The 22,373-nt window shown below is 60.7% G+C and overlaps 3 protein-coding genes across 3 annotated transcripts; 2 read left to right on the forward strand and 1 right to left on the reverse strand.

Annotated features, from left to right (window-relative positions):
• Positions 1 to 519: 519 nt before the first annotated feature.
• Positions 520 to 6,450, forward strand: TEKT4 (tektin 4). Its single transcript, XM_016208010.2, has 6 exons — positions 520 to 1,053; positions 3,055 to 3,125; positions 3,528 to 3,671; positions 4,479 to 4,701; positions 5,308 to 5,462; positions 6,234 to 6,450. The coding sequence occupies exons 1-6, from the start codon at positions 520 to 522 to the stop codon at positions 6,448 to 6,450; spliced, it is 1,344 nt and encodes a 447-aa protein (XP_016063496.1).
• Positions 6,451 to 11,497: 5,047 nt separating this feature from the next.
• Positions 11,498 to 13,133, forward strand: C1QTNF8 (C1q and TNF related 8). The gene is made up of 2 exons (XM_016208012.2): positions 11,498 to 11,708; positions 12,456 to 13,133. The coding sequence occupies exons 1-2, from the start codon at positions 11,504 to 11,506 to the stop codon at positions 13,004 to 13,006; spliced, it is 756 nt and encodes a 251-aa protein (XP_016063498.2). The 5' UTR covers positions 11,498 to 11,503; the 3' UTR covers positions 13,007 to 13,133.
• A 6,902-nt stretch (positions 13,134 to 20,035) lies between these two features.
• SSTR5 (somatostatin receptor 5) lies at positions 20,036 to 21,133 on the reverse strand. The gene has a single exon (XM_016208013.2). It carries the CDS (start codon positions 21,131 to 21,133, stop codon positions 20,036 to 20,038), a length of 1,098 nt encoding a protein of 365 aa, XP_016063499.1.
• Between the last annotated feature and the right edge of the window lie 1,240 nt (positions 21,134 to 22,373).

Genomic DNA, 22,373 nt, shown 5'->3' on the forward strand with positions numbered 1-22,373 from the left:
GAATGGAGATGCGGAGGGACACCTGCCCCAGACCCGGCCAATGTCTTGTCACTCCCCCCTCGCCCAACCATGAGCTTGGCCCTGGGTGGCCGTGGGGCACTGTCTCCAAGACAGGACCCGCCTCCTCTTATATGGGGCAGATGTGGGCGTCTGACTCCAGGTACCCACGGGAGGCTGAATTCAACTCCCTACCAAAGATACTTCCATAGAGGGAGACACCCCTCCCTGGGACAAGTAAGACAAGCAGGACATGCCAGGCCTGGCCTCAGGACTTCAGTCTCAGGCTCAATGCCTCCCCTGCCAGATGCCAGCCAGGATGGGTGGGGTTAGGACCTGCCTGGCCCTTTAAGAGGGCCGCTGGGGGAGGGGTCCCCGTTGCCCAGCAACAGGAGGGCTTGGCATGTACCTGTCTCCAGGAGACCTGGAGACGTCCTGCTCCGGGGACAGAGCGGCCAGAGCTACTCTGCTGACCGTGACAAGTGCCCCACCCGGCCACCCGGGTCCAGGCCAAGTGGTGGCATGGCTCAGACGGACGTGCTCCTGACCAAGCAGCCCGCCCCGCAGACAGTGCCAGCGCGGGAGCTGCCCCCCAAGCTGCACGATGTGGCCCGCAACACAGGTGCCTACACGTCCGCAGGCCTGGCCACCGCCGGCTTCCGCACGGCCAAGTACCTGGTGGACGAGTGGTTCCAGAACTGCTATGCCAGCTACCACCAGGCCTTCGCCGACCGCGACGGGTCGGAGCGGCAGCGCCACGAGAGCAAGCAGCTGGCGGCCGAGACCGAGGCGCTGGCGCAGCGCACGCAGCGGGACTCCACCCGCAGGGTGGGCGAGCGCCTGCAGGACATGCACTGCTGGAAGTCGGAGCTGCAGCGCGCCGTGGGCGAGCTGGGCGCGGAGACCGACCTGCTGCTGGCGCAGAAGCAGCGGCTGGAGCGCGCCCTGGACGCCACGGCGGTGCCCTTCTCCATCGCCACGGACAACCTGCAGTGCCGCGAGCGCCGGCAGCACCCCGACCTCGTTCGCGACTACGTGGAGATGGAGCTGCTGAAGGTGGGAACCCCTCTGGCTCTCGGGGACCCACAGACCCGGACCACCCTCACCTTTCTGCAGGGAGAATTACCTGCGTAGGGCCTGATGGTGGACACAGGTGTATCCCCGTGACACGGGTTGGCAGAGGCCTTGGTGCCCGCGGCCCTCTGCGTGCACACACAGGCTCAGAGAAGCCGACTCTGTTTGTAGGTTGGGGACTAGAACTGACTGGGTGCTGGGAAGCCTGGGCTGGGGTTAGGGTCAGGGCACAGGCCACCCAGGAAGGAGGTGTGTCTGGTCTGCCACCAGGAGTGTGTCTGGTCTGACCTTCCTACAGCCTGGTCCTAACAGTAGGCTTGGGGTAAGGCTGGGCTCCCTGCAAGGGTCACCAGCCCAGGCATGCTGGGTTGGGGGCATTATGGCCTGGGAGCCCCTGTGTGGGGGCTCAAGCACATATGGGGGCTGGGGCTGAAGTTTGGCACTTGTCCACTTGTCCCAACCTCATGTCCAGCACCCCTGCAGTTCCACCCCCAGTTATGGTTCACACTGGAGGTGAGGTGGGGCCCATGCTGTGGCAGGATGCACACCTAGGATGTGTGTTGGGGACATTTGTCTGTGGATGGGACAGGCAGAGGCCACTGAGGCAGGGAGGAGCCCAGCCAGTCCACCCCACCAGCCCTGACACCTCTTTACGTACACCTTGAGGGTGGGGAGGGGCTTGAGCAGAGTCCTGGGGCAACCACCTGAGATTGGAAGATGTGCAGAGTCGGAGGGCTTCTCTTGGTCAGGTCCCGGTGGCACCTGCATCCGCTGGATGATCCCTTGGTTACCTCAAGTTTTGGTACCTGCTGGGCAGCCCCTTGGATCATCCAGTCATGCAAATTAAGCCTGACCCTGAGCTCCAGGAGGCTGAGCCCCCCCTTCCCCAAGGACACCTGTAGTGGAAATCCAGGCCCCAGCCAGTGGTGTGGTGTGTGGATGGGACGAGAAAGGGGTGGAGGCTACATTCATTCCACAAGGATTCCCACCTTCAACCTGGCAGGACCAGGGAGTTACCTAGTCCAGGCCCTTGATCCTGGTGGGGCAGAGTTTCCACACCTCTCAGAGCCTGGGGGCATCACCTATGAACACACTGCAAGATGTGGGTGTGCATCAGAAATTCACAGAGATAAGCTGCTGACCCGGGGGCTCAAGGCATCCCCTGCACCATCCCCCCAAGCTCAGGCCAGAACCTTGAGTCCCTTCCCTCGACCTCCAACCTTCCCCCAGGTTGCCAACACCCTCCTTGCACCCTCACAACCACACACTCAGCTGCTCAAGAATCTCCCAAGTCTGGGAGTGTAGCCCCTCTGTCTTGAGCCTAAGCCACTGGCCCAGTAGTGCATGGACTACTAGAGTGTCCATGAACAGGGACATGGACCAGAGGACAGGCCCGGACACATGTGGGTTTGGTGCACCATTGGAGGCAAAATTTCAAATTGGGGGAAAGGGTTGTTTGTACATAGAAAATGAAGCAGTTGAAGTAGCACAAAGAAAGGCAGGGACTCTCTGTTCTCAGTGTGGGAAGGTCTCTCTGTGCCCATGGCCCCAAGGGGCGGCCCCACTCAGGAGGGCTCCTGGTCCCCAGGGCCCTAGGTCCAAAGAGGCTGTAGGCCTGGCTGTCCAGGGACTGATGGCCTCAGTGCCCTGGGCAGGCTGTAGGGACCGCCCCCCAGAGCCTAGGGGTGCTGGATAGAAGTCCCCAGAAGAAAAGACTCCATGCAATGCACCAAACAGAATGTTCAAAAGCCCAGAATAAACCTTAAGAGGAAGAGTGGGTTCATGCCCCATTTTCCAGGAAAGAGACCAGGTGTCAACAAGGCACAAGGCCACTCAGCCAGGATCAAGTGCCAGCCGAACCCCAAGCTCCCCTGGGTGTCACTCCAAATCTCAGCCCCTCCTGGGTGTCTAAGAGGCAGACTGCAGGCCCATAGCAGCCCCACATCATCAGATCTTCACCAGGGGTGGGGTCTTCTCCCCCAGGAGGCTGAGCTCATCCGGAACATCCAGGAGCTGCTGAAAAGGACCATCATGCAGGCTGTGAACCAGATCCGGTGGGTCTCTAGCCCACAGGATGACCCCTGTTCCCCACCCCGCAGGCCGGCTTTGGGCAGGAAGTCAGGGTTACTGGCCCCGAGGCTCAGAATGGCAGGGCCTTGCCCCTGGTCACAGCCAGGAGTGCAGGCTGGGCAAGGGCACCGGGCAGGTGGGGGAGTAGCAGATTCCTGCATGGCCTGTGGGACCTGGGTACCCATATAGCCCAGGCCAGCATCCTGGGGAGGAGGGGACAACCGCTCTTGGACACTGCTGAGTCCGTGGCCTTGGCGTCCGAGGGCCTTACCCTGGGCAGATGAGGTACGCCTGCTGTTTAGGGGGGCTCTTGCCCTACCCAGTACCCCAGCAGGCCCAACTCTCCCGCCCTCTGCACAAATTGAAGCCCTGCCCACTGCCCCCAGGGTGAACTGGGAGCACAAGGAGACGTGCGAGATGGACTGGTCTGACAAGGTGGAGGCTTACAACATTGACGAGACCTGCGCCCGATACCACAACCAGAGCACCGACGTGCAGTTCCACCCGCACTCCACCAAGTTCGAGGAAAGGTGGGCCATCCCAGCCCCCCAAGGGACCCTCTGCCCAAACACCCTGTCCCCACACCCTTGCCCTCACAGCCCCCCCCACCAGGTCCCGCCTGGGCTCCTGGTCCTCAGCCCCCTTGCCCCTGAGGCCCTCACCACAGATGGCCCTCCCGCAGCTCTCTGTCCCTGGGGATGGGCAGCAAGCAGGGTCCCTGCCCAAGTACCCACAGGCACAGGCACCAGAGGGGCCGGGGCGGCAGAGGGAGACAGGGCCAGGGGTGGAGGCGGCCAGAGATGGGGTGGGGGGGGGTGGACTGGAGGCACAGGGCTGGGGGGTGGGGGCTGGAGGGGAGTGGAGGTGGAGGGTGGGGGTGAAACGGGGGTCAGGGGAAGCCTGGGAAACAGGACAAGGAACACTGACAGTCAGCTCTGAGAGCGGCCGGTAGGGGGTGCCAGACAATCGTTTATCCTAGCGCAGCCTGGGGTGAGGGGTTAGGGGTGAGGGGTGAGGGGTGAGGGGTGAGGGGCAGAGGAGGGAGGTCAAGGCTCTGGGAGGAGGTGGGGACGCAGGAGGAACAGGGGCCACGGGGGCACCAGGCAGAGCTGGGGTAGTGGTCACAGGAGGTGCAGGGGACAGAATGGGGTGAAGGGCGTGGGAATGTGGGGAGCAGGGGTTGGTGCTTTGTGCTGGGGTGCCTAGGGTGGGGAAATGGGGACGTGGGGAGGTGGAGGGGATAGAGGGGGTGGGGGGGCTTGGAGAGGGCCTGGTGGGGACCCCAGCATTGGCAGGTGCACCCACCGACCACGCCCCTGGCCGCCCCCCACCTACAGCGCCTCCACGCCAGAGACGTGGGCGAAATTCACGCAAGAAAACCTGCAGCGCGCCGAGCGCGAGCGCCTGGCCTCCCTCAACCTGAGGGGGCTCATTGACTGCATCCTGCGGGACACTTCTGAGGACCTGCGGCTGCAGTGTGACACAGTGAACCTGGCCTTTGGGCGACGCTTGGAGGAGCTGGAGGATGCATGCCACAAGCTGAAGCACCACCTGCACAAGGTGAGGCAGAACGCACCCAAGCCACACCAGCCTGCATCCCGGCCACGTCCAGCCCAGCCCTGGGGTCTAGGAGCCCATAGCCAGAGAGAGACCAGGCCCCTTGTGCCCCTCCCCTTCCACTGGCCACCTGAGGGACCCCAGAGGCAGGGCCCCCACTCCTTCCTGGACCCTCACTAAGCTGATGAAAAACCAGGTGACACTGGTGGTTGTCTACTGGCACTGCCACCTGAGTGACTGACAAGGAGGGGCTGTCAGGTGCAAGCAGGAGGAGAGAAAATGGGAGGGGGTGGTCTGGGCCTGGCAGGGCTCTGACCCAGGCTGTTAGGGTGGCCTTTGCTGCTTCCAAATCTCTCTGGTTGGTGGCTAGGGTCAGGGCTGGTGAACACCTGGACCGGGGGAGTTCAGACAGCTTTGCCATCTCACCCAGCGCCTTGGGTGACCCTGGCAAGGCCAAGGTAGCTGTGCATGTTCTTGCTGCCTCCACGCCTCCTCCAGATCCAGTGTACAGGTTGCTCACTGGACACAGCCCCAGGGCTCAGGGAAGAGACCAAGCCCATCCTGAAAGCCTGTCTTGCCCTGGTCCCATGGGGACTGTCCTGTGCACAGACACTTCGAGAGATCACAGACCAGGAGCACAACGTGGCCGCGTTGAAGCAAGCCATCAAGGACAAGGAGGTGCCTCTGAGGGTGGCTCAGACCCGCCTGTACCAGCGCTCGCACCGGCCCAACGTGGAGCTGTGCCGTGACACCGCCCAGTTCAGGTGCAGTCCTGGGGCAAGGCAGAACCCCCCAGGTGCCATCCACCCACCTCCAGGCCTCCCTCAGCCTCTGGGACCCCATGAACACCCCTCCCCTATGCACACAGACCCTCAGATGTGTTGAGGAGACACTGGGGCCTCACACTGGCACAGCTCACGCATGCAGGCATTTGCACGCCCCCACTCCCACCCAGCAAGGCTGGACACTGCTGAGGCCACAGGGGGCACTGTGTTGAGTGCCAGGGACAGTGGGGCACTTCCCACTTCACCCGGTGCTGTGCAGTCTTCCCAGTGAGGAACCTCGGGGTCTAAGAGGATGAGTCCACCTCTGATGTCACAGTGGACCCTCGTCCTGGGCTGGAGCCATAGGTTGGGATGATGTCTTTTGTTTTTCTAGCTTACCGAGCTCCCAGGGAGAGGAGTGGGCACCTCACCCGCCTTGGCATTCCTCCTTCCCCGTTTCTTGATTTGTTCAGGAAACAGGGCTTCACTTGGCTCCAAGGGGTTCATCCATCCTGCTTCCAAACCCCGGGAATAGAAGAAAGCACGGGGAGCCTTAGGGCCTCTCATAGAGCCCTGGCCCCAGCCCACTCCCCAGCTCTGCTTGTGGGCTAACCTTTGGGACCTTTGATGTCCTTTTATGGCTGAGCATCTTGGCCAGGACCCCTCACCAAGGTTCCTAGCCTTTGAATCTTGGGCCTTGCCCCTCCCAGCCCAAAGGCCTGGTGTTCTGGTGACAGCCCAACTCATACCTCCTTCTGACAAATCCCCCAGGCTGGTGAGTGAAGTAGAGGAGCTGAACATGTCCCTCTCAGCACTGAGGGAGAAGCTTCTAGAAGCGGAGCAGTCACTGCGCAACTTGGAGGACACACGCATGAGCCTGGAGAAGGAAATCGCTGTCAAAACCAATAGCATCTTTATTGACCGCCAGAAGTGCATGACCCACCGGGCCCGCTACCCCACCATTCTCCAGCTGGCTGGCTACCAGTGACCAGTGCTGGCACCATGGCAGAGCAGCCCCACTGTCCTTGGCCAGACTGTCAAATAAAGAGCACATTAGCTTTCTACCTGTGGCATGGGGCTCAGAGTGGAGCCTTTGTGAAGTCAGTTCCTCATGCCCAGGGTGTCCTCAGTTACCGCCTGCGGAGAGGGGTCAGCAGAGGATGGTAGAGGCCCCACGTCATTACTCAAGCTGAGCATGTGAGGCCAGGCCCCTCCCCAGCTCAGAGCCATAGCCGAGGCACAGATGGTTTCTCTGCCCACCTGGGCCACCTGCAGGGTGCTTCAGAGTAAGGGTCACCTCTCATCCCACGGAAGCCACACCACTCGTCACTGCAACAATAACCTGCTCTGTTTCTTCCACGGCCCTGGATGCTGTTGTGCCGAGGCCAGCCGGCTCTCCTCTCCCCTTATTGGGAGGTGAACCTGGGGCAGAGATGTCAGGACACACTGTTAGCCTGGCTCTTCCCTGAGGGATTGGCCCTGGGGGCTTTGGCATCCATGCAGTGCTTTAACACCGCTCGAGGACACAAGGCCAAGCCAGGCACCTCCTGGGAAAACCCATAGGACCTCCCTGCTACCCCACCTGGCACAGGGTGGGCACCTGGGGAGGCAGACCCTGAGCTGGAGGTGGGGAAGTCGAGGCCGTGGGGGGCCTCCATGCCCAGCCACCTTGGCCACCTTTGGGAGGCCAATCTCCTTGTCTAGCCCCATCCTTAGCCAGCTAGTGAGTCAGGTGGGGGTAGGGGTGCGAGGAAACTGCAGAGCCCCTGCTGCCTGCCTGACCCCACGTCACCCTATACCCTGTGTCCACGGCTGTGGGCAGAACTGCAGTCCTTGGGGAGGGCCACGTACCTTGTGGAGTGAGGCCCCCTTGCTGTGCCCACACTCCCCCGACCCCCGCTGTCCCCCCCGGCCCGGGCTGCTGTCTCTTCTCCAGCGGCAGCTCATAGTCAGGTCTCTTAGGGACACATCCATTAAGAGTCTGGGAGATAATAACTCCCGCTGTGCAAACTCCTCCCACTCAGGCCCCCATTATCACCCGATGGCTAAGGCAGTGTCCCCATCAGCGCCGAGGGTCTTCTTTTCCAGGCCTCCTGGATGGAGCGTGGCAGCTGATGGAAGCTAAGGGAGGGGGGTTGTGGGAAGCTCATTATCTCTAAAGCTTGGCAGTGACCCCAGGTGGGGGGAGCGGCAGGCACAGTCCCGGGGGGCTGCCTGGCTGGGCTTCATTGTCTGTAGTTCTCTGATGGCCATCTGTGAAGCTGGAAATTTTGTCACTCTATAGAGACCAATGACCAGGCCCTGGAGCTGAGCCATGACTGCAGGCCACACACTGAATTTCCAAGGCTCTCTGTGGGGCTTGGGGTGGGGACAGACAGCGATGTCTACCCCAGGCTGGCCAGTTGCCTCCAGCATGGATTCAGACCCTGCAGACCCTCTGTGGGCAGTTGACCCCATGGGGCCACAATACTCAGCCACCTTCCTGTTGTCATGGAGATGCCAGGCAGCCTGTCCAAGCGATGGCTATTTCTGTGCAGGAGCCTGGTCGTCTTGCCACCCTCTGAGTCACCTTTGGTACTTGCTGACTCCCTCTGCTATGAGCCTGGCCTGCCTGCCTTCTGCAGCAGACATCCCAGCCCAGGTCCCAGAGGCAGACCCACCCCCCACATGCAGGGCACATTTAACTCACCATCCCCTCCCCCAAGGGAACTCACAGGAAACACCCCTCTCTGTTTTAGGGGCTCCTCTGCCTGTTGGAGTCAGGGAGCTGGCAGCGGGAGGCACTGGGAGGGGCATCAGCTCCACAGCGTGGTGGAGCCTCGGGCATCCCCAGCTGGCTGTGCCTCTTCACCCACGTCCATCTAGGACACTCTGGCTGCTTCTGAGCCCATCAATCCCCACTTACAGGTGGGGAAGCCGAGGCTCAGATGCAGGGAGCAACAGAGCTCCGGTGTCTGCCTTTCTCGGGGAGCCTCAGAGGCAATAATTGGGTAGGCAGAGAAGAGCCCCCAGCCTGCCCTGGGCCCACTGGCTCCACAGGGACGTGGTGGTGAGAGGCAAGGACCTAGGCCACTCACTGCCCTGAGCGCGGCTGGCTAAGCTGCCTCCAGTCTCAGAGCCAAACCCCAAGGCACGGGGACTGCAGGAGCTGCAGGGGGGCGAGTCATCACTCAGGGCCTCGATCTTCACAACTCCTGTCTGTGCCATCCTCCAGGTGAAGATAGCTGTCCCCAAAGGGAGGCCCTGGGCCTGCTGGAGTAAGCTGTCATCTCCTTGGGGGTGGGGTCAGTCTGGGAACCAGCTCTAGCTGGTGTAGCCCCCACCCACAGCCCTCATCAGCCACACTCACCCTCATCCTGGCACAAGAAGCCCCCTACAAGTGGGGCCACCGCAGCCTCCCCCTCTCCTCCCATCCTTGCCTCTCCCTGGTCATCAGTGAGGGGGGTTGGGGTGGGGAAACTGGAACAGCAGAAATGGGTGAGCCGGCCTGGGCTGCCCACAGCCGGCCTGTTTCCCAGGCCAGGGCTGGTGCCTCTCCCATAGGTGGCCTGGTTTGGTGTGTGTGGGGTACATGTCCCAGGAATTGCATGTCCCCATGTTCAGAGACCAAGGTGCAGGGTTCTACCACTGGGCCCAGAGTCCAGCTGTCCAGACTCAAAGCAGGGACAAGGCCAGGCCCTGGTGTGGGCTTAGCTTTAGGCTTACAGTGGGTGTGCGAGCCCCTGCCTGCCACTGCCTGGGGGGCTCTGTGAGTCATTTCCACTGGTGGGCATAACAGGGACACGACCCTTATCCACTTAAAGGCTAGGCTGATGCTGAGAGCCCTGCCCCCCGAACAGGATGTCACAGTAAGCTTCTCGCTCTGTTGGGCACCCTGACCCGGGTGCAGGGGAGGCCGGGACAGACACCATGGGTCTGGGCAGACGCTGCTCTCCTGGGCTCCATCAACCAGCCCCAGCCCTCACTTCCTAGCCAGAAACAGAAGGTTGTCACCATTACCAGGTGGGCCCCTGACTGCCCCACCCCACTTTGGCCCCCAGCCCTCTGACCAGTCTCCTCCCAACTGCAGCTCCAGCCTCCCCAACTCTCCCATAAGTCACTGCACCCCAGATGGAAGAGGCAGCCAGCCTGCAGCACCATCCCCCAACCCACACCTGCCCCAGACGCCTCAGCCCCCAGACCCACACGAGGGCACCAGGCTGGGAGGAGGGCCCTGGAGCCCCTGTGACAAGGGGCTTTGGCAGGTAGCCAGCTGGTGGAGGGCAGACTAATGGCAGGCGGCAGGGCCCTGTGAGCCTCCTGCAGAGAGCTCTGAAGCTGGCCCAAGTCCTGTTGGTCTTGGATGGCCCAGGGGAAGCCGTGGGCGCCTGGGGCAGGCATGAAAGGGCTCTTTCACAAGCTGCTGGGGCAGTGACGCTGGAGACAGCCAGACAGGCAGCAGCACCGACTGTGAAATGGTAACAGGGAGCGTGTGGGGGGTATTCAGAGCCCCCCTGGGTAGGCTGGGCTTGCAGGGGTCTGTGCTCCCCACTAGACCCCAGCAAGGAGGCTGCAGCCCAGACTGTTTCTGGGCAGGCCGGGTGGCTGGGATGCCTAGGACCCCAGACTACCAGAGGGTTGAGGTGGGGGCTGCAGCAACACAGGCCTGCCTATGGGGTGAGGTTCCCTGGAGATACCCGCTCCTGTCTGTCCCTTCATGAGAGGGATCCAGGAGGGTCTTGCAGGGTCCAGGGAGGCTGGGAGAACTGGTCAGGGTCTTCTGGGTTCCAGGGGTGGAGGGTGTGGGTGGAGAGAAGGGGTCCCATTTTCCAGTAAGCTAAGTCTGAAAGTGGGTCTCGAACTCACCATGCAAGAGGAATAACCTTGCACCGGACTGTAGTTCCAGAGGGCTCCCTGGAGGAGGGTGCCTGGGTCTTTGCTCAGCAAGGTTGGGCTCCAGGGAGGAGTAAGGACCCTTACCTGACATGCCTGCCTTTGGCTGAGCCTCCCAGATGCAGCCCCTGGGGAGACCAGGTCAGGCAGGGCCCACTTGCCAGGGGAAACTGAGGCCCAGGTGCATGTGGGGCTCACCCAGGGATCCCAGCAGCTGCTGATTGAGCCAGGAAGTGGTGCCTTACCTGGCTGGATAGGCCAGGTGTCAGTCAGGGTGCTTTAGGGAAGGGTGTGAGGAGGCAGGAGGCCCAGGACTGGTGGGGGTTAAAGACCATCTTTGCCACAGGGTGGGGGGCCACATGGGGTAGCCTCCCAAGTAGCCCCCCCCTCTCCTCTGGGAGCTTAGGACTAGGGTGCTGCCCTCTGCCCAGCTAGGCAGCAGACAGAAACTCCTCACGTAGGCCCTACCAACCTGGAACCGAGGCCCAGCCTCAGGGATTGGGGAACTGCCCTTTCTTGAAGCTGCCCCTCCCCGCGGCTCTGCCCAACGCAGGAGGGTGGGGGCTTTGGAGGGCTGATTCAGAGCCCCACCTCTGCCATGCCAGCTCCCGTGGCATCTGTCAGGTGCAGGGTCCCCAGCCATAGGGGCTTGGGGGACCAGGACTCCCCTACTGCAAGCAGTTAGGGTGCCTGCTGCAGCCTAGAGTTAAGGCCCTGGGGGGCATGGAGGCCTACAGAGGGAGCAGCCCTTGAGAAGGAGCCTGGAAATACCAGCTCAGACTGGGCGGGCCTGGCTGGGCCACATTGCTAGGGGCCCTGGAAGGGCAGGTGTGAGTTGTCGCCTGTGCAGGCCCCTCATATTGGTGGTGGCCCTGGTGGTGCTGTGTTGAGGAGGTTTCTGAGGCTGCATCCATGTCTGGGTGAAAGAATGTGGGGATCCAATAGTGACGTCTGTCAGGGCTTGGGGGGTGGGGGCACTAAGAATCTGAGAAGGGCATGCCAGGCTTCTGTTTGGTGCAAGATGAGGCTCTGGCCCTGCCCACTGTGGGTCCCCAACTGGGTACCCCACACAGGTCCCATCTGTTGGCTCCCCAGACAAGGGTCTGGGGGCTCAGCTGGCATCTCCTTCTCAGATGCCCTCCCCTCCCTTCTCCCAGGCTCTGGCCCAGATGGCAGCACCTGCCCTCCTGCTCCTCCTGGCACTACCTGCAGGGGCCTGGCCCAGCCTGGGGCTGCCCCAACGGCCATGTGTGCACTGCTGCCGCCCTGCCTGGCCTCGAGCTGCTCCAGGCGCATACACTCCTGAGAGTGACAGGGAGAAGTGGCTGCAGGTGCCCCACGTGCGGCCCACCATAGACATCTCAATCCTCAAAGGTGAGTGTTACCAAGAGGTGGCCTCATCCTGTTCCCTGCCCCCACAGGGACACCCACACTGAGGGGCATAGGAAAGAAGGGGCAGGAGAGCAGGGCAAAGCTCTGAGGCCCTGATTTAGCAGAGTGGTTCTGGGAAGACACCTGGGACCCAGATGGGACACAGTGAGCGGCGGCTCTGCTTCTGACAACCTTGTAAAGGCCATCAACCCCCCAGCCACCCCCTCAAGCGGGGAGCAAGGTGGCCTGGAGAGAAGGCTGTGAAGAGAGGAGGACCTGAGGTTCACTTCAATTTGCTCACCCACCCTGGGCCGGCCCTGCCAGTCCCAGCACCCAGGGGAGGACTGGGTCCCCCTTGGGAGGAGGCAAGAGAGGTGGAGCCGAAGGGAGGAACACCCTGGGCTGGACAGCAGACCTCAAGAGGGCTGGACTCGGGTATCAAATTCCCAACCTTCTTGTCTTTCAAAGGCCAGTTCAGACCCTTCTTTTGGTAACTGCCTGAACCCCTGTCATTTCCATTGTCTCACTGTCGTTCTCAGTCCCACTGTCCCCACTTGATAACCTGTACAGGTCCCAGAATAGCCACAGCTTTGAGGTGTGGCTTCTCATTGCCCTGTGTGAGGGGTGGGTTGGCACCTATCTTACAGATGAGGAGACTGAGGCCCAGGGAAGTGAGGTCATCCCCAAGGCTGCATGGCCAGCAAATGGATCCCGGGCCTTGACTGAAGGCTTCTGCTCACTCTCCTGCAGGCGAGAAGGGTGACACAGGAGTCAGAGGTCACTCCGGTAGGAGCGGGAAGGAGGGCCCACCAGGCTCCCCAGGCATCCAGGGCCACAAGGGCCAGAAGGGGCAGGCGGGGCCGCCGGGCACCCCATGCCAGCGAGCCTATGCGGCCTTCTCTGTGGGCCGGCGCCAGGGGCTGCACAGCACAGGTGCCTTCCGGGCTGTGCCCTTTGACACGGAGCTGGTGAACCTGGATGGCGCCTTCGACCTGGCATCTGGCCACTTTCTCTGCGCCGTGCCTGGGGTGTACTTCCTGAGCCTCACTGTGCACACCTGGAATTACAAGGAGACCTACCTGCACATCATGCACAACCAGCAGGCCACGGCCGTGCTGTACGCGCAGCCCAGCGAGCGCAGTGTCATGCAGGCCCAGAGCCTGCTGCTGCCGCTAGCAGCAGGTGACACCGTCTGGGTGCGCATGTTCAAGCGTGACCAAGACAATGCCATCTACGGTGAGCACGGGGACCTCTACATCACCTTCAGCGGCCACCTGGTCAAGCCTGCCACTGAGCTCTAGCTGCCACCACCAGCCCTTGATGGCACTCGCTCCCCGGACACCCCGAGCCTGACCTCTCCCTCACAGCTGAGTGATGCCAGTAGTGTCTGAGTGACGCCTGTGCAGTGATTGAACGCCAATTGCATGCAGACACTGAGCTGAGGGGTGTGGCAGGAGCAAGACAGACTCTGGGGGCCTGGCATGGTGGGGATGGGTACAGATCAAGTGTTCACACTAAAAACTTCGAGACGGAGACCGTGGGAGTGGGAGTGGGCGTGCAGCAGAGTGGGCAGGGCATCCCTACATGTTATGGAGTTTGTCTCCTGGTCAAGCGATGTTTTGCTTATAAAGGGCTGTGCCAGCACCACGGCCTTGGAGACATTTACAAAGCACCTACTGGGTGCTGGGCTGGACACTGGGGAGTCCGGGGGTCAAATGCAGACGTTAGCCCTCTCAGAGCTGGTTCTAGCAGGAAACATGCTAAATTCCATTGGTGTTAGAGGGTGGAAAATGGGGTGGGAGTGAGAGTCATGCCCTCAGGTGAACACACAGTCCAGCTCTGATTGGCTGACTTTTGGGGGCTCCCGGCATCCCCTCGGTTGTCTGGAATGAACTGGCTGGTGGAGGAAGAACATAACTTGATGGGTACCAGAGTCTGCAGGAGTCCCACACCTCACACTCAGATGTGGCTGAAGTTGGGGACTGACAGTGATGGAGCAGTCACACCCCACTCCCTGCAGGCATGGAGGTCCACAGGAGGCCTCCAGCCATCCCACAGGTTGGAGCCATCAGGCTGACACACTCTAAAGTCCCCTCTGACTCTATTTCTTTCCTGCCATGTGTTTTCTGGCCACTCAGAACCTTTTGCCCAGCTCCTCTGACCCCATCATTGCAGCCTCCTCCATGGGGCCTCCCCTGGCATCTCCTCCTGTGGCTGCTCCCTCATGGGCAAGGATTCTGGGGCAATGAGGCCTTCGGGGTCCTGGCAAGAGCAGCATCTGGAATCACCAGAGCCTGGTGAGCTGACTGAGGTCCTGAGCTATGTGGAGGTGGCTGGAGTTGCAGGCTGGCCAGCTGAGCAGGAGGTGCCAGAGCCCTCATAGAAGGATCCAGGGGCCACCAGCTGGGGTATAGGGGGTGGCAGGAGGTGGCTGCTGAGGGCCCCAAGGATGCACCAGGAGCAGCAGGCTGCCTGCCAGGTGGCCTGGGGCCTCTTGGGTGCCGGGCAGGCACAGGCCTCCCTCAGCCGTCATCCACCTTTGGGGCTCAGGGCCCACAGAGGGCCAGGCCTGGCTGGTCCCCCTCTCCCTCCACCCTTCCCATGAGGACCCCAGCCCATCATGAGATGAACCCCACATCCATCTGGCCCTGGGGCTGGGGAGACTTCTCAAGACAATGATCAGCTGATGAGGGGGAGGGAAGAAGAGGGTGGGGACCTGCTCATCCATTTGACGAACAGGCACCTCCAGTCCCTGCTCTGGGGGAGGGGATGTAGTGGGAACGTGGTGGCCCTCCCCTGCCACCACAGAGCTCAGTTATCCCACAGGAACCTCCCCACCCACTGGTGGGCAGAGAGCAGAAGGAGGAAACCTGGTCACAAAGGCCTAGACTAGTGGAGAAATGGAGGCTGGCAGGGGTCTGCAGAACCCCCAAGTGTGTGTGGCTCTGGGAGCTGGAGCTCCATGGGCTGGACAGTTCCCCAAGTGTGGCCTGGACAGAGGATGAGTGGGAGGAGGGAGTCTCCTTTGCTATCCATACAAGGTCTGTCTGAAAGTGGAGGGGCTCCACCAGCTGCCTCCCTGAAGCCCAGGCCTGCAGCTTCCTGAGCAGGGGGCCCATCTCAGCGCCATGGGTCCTATCCCAAGTGTGTCCACTGCTGGCCTGTGCTAGGCCTGGCCCATGAGGGCTGTGGGGGTCTGACCTTAGGGGCTGCCATCTCAGGCAACACTGGGAGAAGAGGGCAAGGGCTTCTGGGCTTTCCCAGGCAGCCACTCTATCTGAAACCCTCATGCCCCACATTCAGGTCCTGCAGCTCCACAAGGAAGCAGACCCGGGTGGGGTGGTGACCTCAAACCCCCAGCCAGCCCAGGCTCCCTCGCTGGGTCCTGGGTTTAGACAAAACAAGACCCTTCCCTGAAAAAGCACAAATAAGGGGGTCAGGACAGACAAGTGCCTGTGCCCTGAAACCCAGCACCTCAGGGGGCTCAAAGGGGACTCCTGACCTGCAAACCCGAACGCTGAACCAGGCCCCACCACAGTACATGGCAGGCAACAGCAAAACTGGGGGGGCTTCTTATAGCCAAGGACGAGGGGCAGAATGTCACAGGCTGATGAAGCCATGGCCCCGCTAGAGAAAGGAGGGGGCTGAGAGGGGGCCCTGGGACACTGAGTCTGGCCAAGCCTCAGGCTGAACTTTGGCCTCTTGGTCTGTGTCCTTTTATGGCTGGAATAGCCGGAAACGCCCAGGGCGCTTGGCAACCTGTGGGCGCATCAGGAGCAAGTGCCAGTGGGGAACAAAGTGGCAGAGAAGGTTCTGCTGTAGAGATAAATGTGCCTGAACAGAAATGGGGGGCCTGTGGGGGATTGGAAGGACCACAGCCTCCCTCAGTCTTCCTCGATCCTGGACTCCCCTCCCGCCCTGACCAGGACCCCCAGACCCCCTCTGTGTTGTGGGCCAGCCTGGCCAGGAGGGGCCAGGAGGGAAGCCCCTGTCTGCCAGCTGCAAGCAAAGCCTGTGTTCTTTCCAGCCAGCCTGCTGCTGAGGGCCTCTGTCAGGGCCCCAGAGCAGCAGAGGTGGGGTCGTGAGAGCAGGGCTGGGAGTGGCTGCACTGGGCAGGGGAAGTCTGCAGACCTGGCAGCCGCTCTATCTCTTTTTAACCTCATGGTGTGAATCCAGCTGTTAGAGCAGCCCCGACAGGTAGGCACTGGGGCATTGGGGCCAAGCTTCGAGGGACAGGCCCTGCAACCTTCTCCTCAGAGATGGGATCCTGTCTGGGAGCCAATTTATCCATATTAGTTTTATCCATTTAGTGGAATTCCAATAAAACATCCATTTTTAAAATTTTGGTGAAGTTCATATAACAAAATTTACCATTTTAAAGTGAACAATTTAAAGGCATTTTGCACTTTCACAGTGCTGTGCAACCGACACCTCAATCTATGTCTAGAATATTCTCATGGTCCCTAAAGAAACCAGGGACCCCATTAGCAGTCACTTCATGACCCCTCCTCCAGCCCCTGCCTGTGTACGTAAATGCCAAGGAAGAGATCCTCTGAGAAAGGGCCTCCCCTCTTCTCCAAAGCAAGGGTCAGGGGAGAGAGGTTGGCTCAGGTGGAGCGTTTGACCCCCAAACTTTGGGACCCACCCAGGTGTCCAAACGGTGCCCTCAGACCTGGATCAGCGAAAATCTGGCAAATGCATAGCTGCCACCTCCTCTCCAGATACATAGTCTGAAGGAGAGGGGAGATTGTGGGCCTGGCACAGGGAGGAGCAAGGTGTCTGAAGGGACATGAGTGCCCCAGGACATGGAGGGACAGGGAGGGGCAGCCCCCTCAGGCTCCTGGGCAGCCCAGGACCTTCAAGGTAAGGTCCCACCTGGGCAGAGCCTCCATCATTCAATGTCACTCAGTTATTCATTCAACAAATACCCTTCAGAGCTGTGGTAGCTGGACCAGCCCTCAGGAGGCAGTCTATACAGGGCAGGACAGTGCCCTTGGGCTCGATGGGGAGAAGGCGACAGAGTTTGGAGGAGGGTTAGAGGGTCATGGATCCAGCTGTCTCTCCAGGTTTTCATCACCATGAAGCCCTGAGATCCATGGTTCTGCAGGAGTCCAGAGACGTGACCAGGGAAGATCCTGTTCTCAATACCATCCAGTGGCTCTGGCACCCCCAAAGGACATTACAGACCTGTGACCCCGGGTTCCTGTGCTAAGTCCTTCCTGATATCTCCCCTTCCTCCTCTTACTGTCCTGCCCCAGGATACCTGAAGGGTGGTCCTTCCTGGCCCCTTCTCAGGACCCTACCCAGGGCACCCCAACATAGCTCCAGCTGATAGGGGTTGGGCTGGGAGCACAGCCTCCATGGACCACAGGGCAGATTGACCTTGGTTTCCCTCCTTGTGGAGATACAGCACCTGCTCTGCCCGTGGGGGCTGTGCTGCGATTACACCACACTCCCACCCTGTGCCCAGCCCTGCCAGGCAAACAGACTCCTCCTGCCTCTGTGCCCCATCCCAGAGGCAGCCTCATCCTGCCCCCCGGGGGCCGGATTTCCTGAGCAAGGTCCTTGTGGAAGCTACTGGAGCCCATTGGCCAATAAAACCCATCGATGCAGAGAGAGAGCCCATAAAACAGGTCACCCTCCCCAGAGGGTATGTGCTCTATGCCACCCCCACCCCACTCAGGGCTGGGACCAGGACCTGCAAGCAATGTGGTGGCTCTGTGGCCCCCACAGCTGTCCCTGGCCTGTGCTGGGTGTGGGAGGGAAGCGGCCAGGCCAGGCTGCATCCCCAGGCCCATTGTGCCAGGTCCACTGGCTCCCAGGGCTCAGGCTCCTCCTGGGATACTCCTGCTCTGCCCCTGACAGGCCCTGGGGGAAGGTTCACATTCCCTCCTGCTCAGTGGCCCACCTTCGCCTGGGCATCAGGGACTATCCACACTAGCCAAGCCTCTTCTCAGCTCCCACCACACCTGGGTTCCACAGGCTGCCCAGAATCCCCTGGAACATCTCACAGGCCCCTCCACCCACTGAGTCCATCAGGCCCCAAGCACACGCACACATATACACGTGCACACACACATACAGGCACACATGCACACATTCACATCCCTCAGGCAGAAACACATCAGGGTGCTGCTGGCATCTGTACACCCACATGGATGCTCTCAGCTGCCATGGCCTTGGGGAGGGAGCTCGCACAGTTGAATCAATTGGGAGAAATTGATCTGGGGAAGGTTTCCGAGCCATCTGCTCACTTGCAAAGTCATTCTGAGGGGATGCACTTTGCATCAAGAGCCAAGGGAGGCCTGATCGTGGGGTGGGGGTGGCAGGTTGGACGGGCCTCAGTTTCTCCCAAGCCACCCACCCTTCCCCAGGATGCTGGTCCCTAGGGTAGGTGAGGGTGGGTTGGGCCACCAGCTCCCAGGGACTCTAATCTCAGGCTCTGTGGGCGACACATGGAGGAGCTGCCCCTGCTCCTTGGAACTGAGTCCAGGAGTCGTGTAGACTCAGCCTGGGTCCCTCAAGGCTGCCAGGCTCCCACATGCCCAAGGGCAGGGGCCCCAAACAAGCCACCCACTCCCCACACCTACCAGTCACAGAAGGAGCTGACCTGCCCCCCAAGTCCTTTGAGGCCAAATCCAGATCCTGCCCTTGCCCAGAGCCAAGGCAAACGCCCATCAAGTCTTTAACCCCTATTGTTTACGCCTTGCACTATGCTGTCATCTAAGTGCCCGCTGATCACTGCTGGCGTTTGCCCACCCCCATCCCACCTCCTCCTACCCACGAGCTCTGATTTGCACCAGCTTCTTGGCTCCCAGGACAATATTTGCTCTGGGAAAGAGTCAAACATTTATTCTCTAATTTATTCAGGAGAGTGGTTGTCAAACACTGGTGCCCTCATTACACCACTGTTTCCAGGGTTTGGCCTCTGTCTGGGATTGGTGCGGTCGGTGGCGAGGTCCAGGCAGCGCTGACTGGCCTTACCCCTGCCCAGCCCTCCTGAGGGTTGGGGTCCTGCTCTGGGCTGACAGAGGAAGCTCAAGTGAGGTAGCATTCGTCAGGGCTGCCCCAGGCAGGGGGTCTGTGGGTTGAGTCAGTCCATGTACCTCGGTCCTTTCCCTTCCAGCCTTGGATAGGGCACCCAGGACCTCAGCAAGGCTTGGGCACTCATCTTCTAGGGGACCCAGTTGTGGGCCTGGGGTGCTGGGAATTGCTGGCATTTCTGGAGGGTGGATGGGACCACTCTAGTCTGGGGGATGTAGAATTCCTCAGGGGCCTGGCATTTGCTGGCATTTGCATCTACCCACACAGCCTTTTTAAGCCGGCTGCTATTTGCACTGAGAGGCCGCTCCCCGCACTGCTGTCTGGATATTTCTCTTCTGCTTTCATCCTTCCTCCCCCTCCAGCCCAAAGCCCCTGCTGAAAGCAGAAGAGATAGCTGTAGGTCCCCATGTCCTCACCTGCCCCCTCCACAAGACAGCCTCTCCCAGTGACCTAGGCCCCCTGCACTGAGCACCCTTGGACACCTGTGCCTCCAAACCACAAACTCAGAAACCTGGGAGCTGACTGAGGTCACCCCAGACCTCAGCTTCTCTCTCTCCCTCTGTACTTGCTGCCTTCTCCACCCACCCCCACCATGGAACCCCTGGCCCCCGTCCCTCGCTGCCCCCACCAGGGGACTGTGGCTGGCAGGAAGGGAGATGCAGCAGCAGGGGGTGGGTCAGCGGCTGGAGTCTTCTCTGGCATCCACCAGCCTTTCTCACTGCCCTGGGGGCATGTGCAGCTTCTGTTCTGCACACCCGCCATGTTCAAAGTCAACAAGCTCCCAGGTGCCATGAGCCAGGGGGTACAGGCCAGAAACCAGCACATTCGGAGTCTTTAATTTCATAGTGTAGCACTTGACACTGATACAGGGCTGACCTGAGCAGGGCACATGTGACAAGAGGGTGAAGCTGGGTGGGCGGTCACCAGCTCACACTAATGGCCATTCCCCTGGTCTGGGAGGCTGACACAGGCTGGGCCAGAACTGGAGGGTCCAGATGCCCTGACCATTGCCTGGGACCCCTGGGCATCTCCCACCCACCCCCTAAGACCCGTAACCCCTGCTTGCCCAACAAGAACAGACAGGTGGAAGTGGCAGCTTGTCACTGTAAGGCCACCCAGAGCCTCGCCCCAGGCGGCTGCCCTCGCACTGCGCAGTGTATTCAGGCTGCTGGGGGGCACCTCAGCAGGTCCCAGAATCTCAGGGAAGGGCTTTGCCCAGTGAGAAATCCAGACTGGGCAGGGGCAGGGGCAGGGGCAGAGGCTCCGGGTGCGGCCCATCCGCACCCTCACAACCTACTGGTCTGCATGAGCCCGTTGGCCTCTGAGCTGCATGCGGCCAGCGTGGCCTCCTGGAGCCGGCTGCTCTTGTCAGGCTGCGGCTCTGTGGCATCCGCGTCCTCGGTGCCATAGCCCTTTCGGAAGCACAGAACCTTCCGGAAGCTCTGGCGGAAGTTGTCAGAGAGGAAGCCGTAGAGCACAGGGTTGGCACAGCTGTTGGCGTAGGACAGGATGACCACGAAGAAGTAGACCCCCGCGGCAGCGGGCTCCTCGGGCAGGACGATGGCGAGGTTGACGATGTTGACGATGAAGAAAGGCAGCCAGCAGCCCACGAACACCAGCACCACCACCACCACCATGCGTGTCACCTTGCGCTCCGAGCGCCGCCGCGTGGAGCCCACGCGCACCCCCGACGCCTTCACCTTCACCACGATCAGCAGGTAGCACAGGCAGATGACCAGCAGGGGCCCAAAGAAGCCCAACACGGACGTGTAGATGATGAAGACAGCGCCCCACAGGCCCACGGGCTCGGGCCAGCTGAGGTTGCAGGTGTCCCAGCCCTCCTGGATGTCCGCGAAGACCACCAGCGGCAGAGACATGAGCAGCGAGAAGGCCCAGACGGCGGCGCTGGCCAGCTTGGCCACCCGCGGGCGGCGCCAGCGCGTGGAGCGGATGGGGTGGACCACGGCCAGGTAGCGGTCCACGCTCATGACCGTCAGGCAGAAGATGCTGGTGAACTGGTTGATGCCGTCCAGCGTCATGACGAGGCGGCACAGCACGGGGCCGAAGGGCCAGTAGGAGACGGCATTCTGTGTGGCCAGGAAGGGCAGCCCCAGCATGAGCAGCACGTCGGCCACCGCCAGGTTGAGGATGTAGATGTTGGTGACAGTCTTCATCTTGGCGTGGCGCAGCACCACGTAGATGACCAGCGCATTGCCGCCCAGCCCCGCCGCACACACCAGCAGGTAGAGCACCGGCACCACAACCGCTCGGGCCCCCGGCAAGGGTGCCGGCCCTGCCATCGTCCCGTTCCCGCCGCCTCCGCCGGTGGCCGCTGAGGAGGTATTCCAGGTGGCTGATTTGGAGGTGGGGAACAGAGGCTCCATCGCCACCAAGGGCAGGGGACTGTCCTCTCTGCAAGAGAAGAAGGAAGGATGCGGGCGATTAATCGGACAGCCGGGCACTTCCTCCACCCAGCCTGGGCCCCGCCTGCCCTAGGAGGTGCAGGATTACCCCATGTCGTAGGGTAAACACGATTACTCATGTTCAACTTGGCTGGGAATCACATTAAGCAAATTGTTTGGAAAATAAGCCCAGAGAGGAAGGAGCAGGGGACAGCTGCTACGAGCTGAGACATCGACTTATCAGCTGTTGATACTGCAATGGCTTGCAGAGACCTGACCATCCCTGTAGCCCCGGGATGGTTCCTCCATTTGCCACAGCCATCCTTGAGTCTGAGGCCAACACCATCTCACTGCAGCATCACTATCCCCGTCTCACAGGTAAGAAACTGAGCATGGCAGGTGTCACCTCCTCAAGGACCTTCAGGGACCCTCCTCAGGGACAGGTGGAGTAATTAGCAGGCCAAGACATCAGCTGGGCAAGACAAGTCCCTCACACCCAACTGATGTCACCTGGAAGTGTGGCAAAGCCAATTGAGCCCTGCCTCCCAGGGTGACCTCAAAGCCAGACTCTCTGTGACCTCCCGTAACCATCAGGAGGGTGCCAGACCTTTTGCATGGCCAAGGAGCCAGACCTCAGGCTGCAGAGACTTTGCCAGTGTCCACCTGGCTCCCAGGAACACTGTCCCCTGATAAGCGGCATCCATGTCAGCCATGTGGTCTGAGAGGAGTTGGTTCCCCTGCCCCCACAGCTGCCAGCCAGCTCTCTCACTGCAGCAGGTATGTCACCAGGCCAAGGAAATGACCTGAGAAACCACTGCACAATGTGCTATCATTGCAGCTGTGAGGGACACACTCTGTGGTGGGGTCCATCACCTCCACAGCAGTGGCAACATTTCTTCAGCCTCAGGCACAAGGCACCATGCTTAAATGAGGGAACACAAAGTGGACAGAGTAATTACAGCTAATTATAGCCCTTGCCGCAGGCCAAGAGGAAATGCATGTGTGTGTGCACACATGCTTGTGTATGTAAAGGAGGAGACAGGGAGAAGGGACATTGGAGAGAGAGTGTGAAAGGGGACAATTTGGGGAGAGTGGTTGGAAGGAAAGACTTCAGCTGTGTGTGGGGGGGTTTGTAGAGAAAGAGCTGAGGCAAAGACGGAAAACATTAACATCTCCTGGGGATGGGCGCACATGTATTTGTTATAGAGTTTTTGTATTTTCC

This window comes from Miniopterus natalensis, chromosome 3, assembly GCF_054644295.1.
Source record: "Miniopterus natalensis isolate mMinNat1 chromosome 3, mMinNat1.hap1, whole genome shotgun sequence".
In the NCBI taxonomy this organism is placed as follows: Eukaryota; Metazoa; Chordata; class Mammalia; order Chiroptera; family Miniopteridae; genus Miniopterus; species Miniopterus natalensis.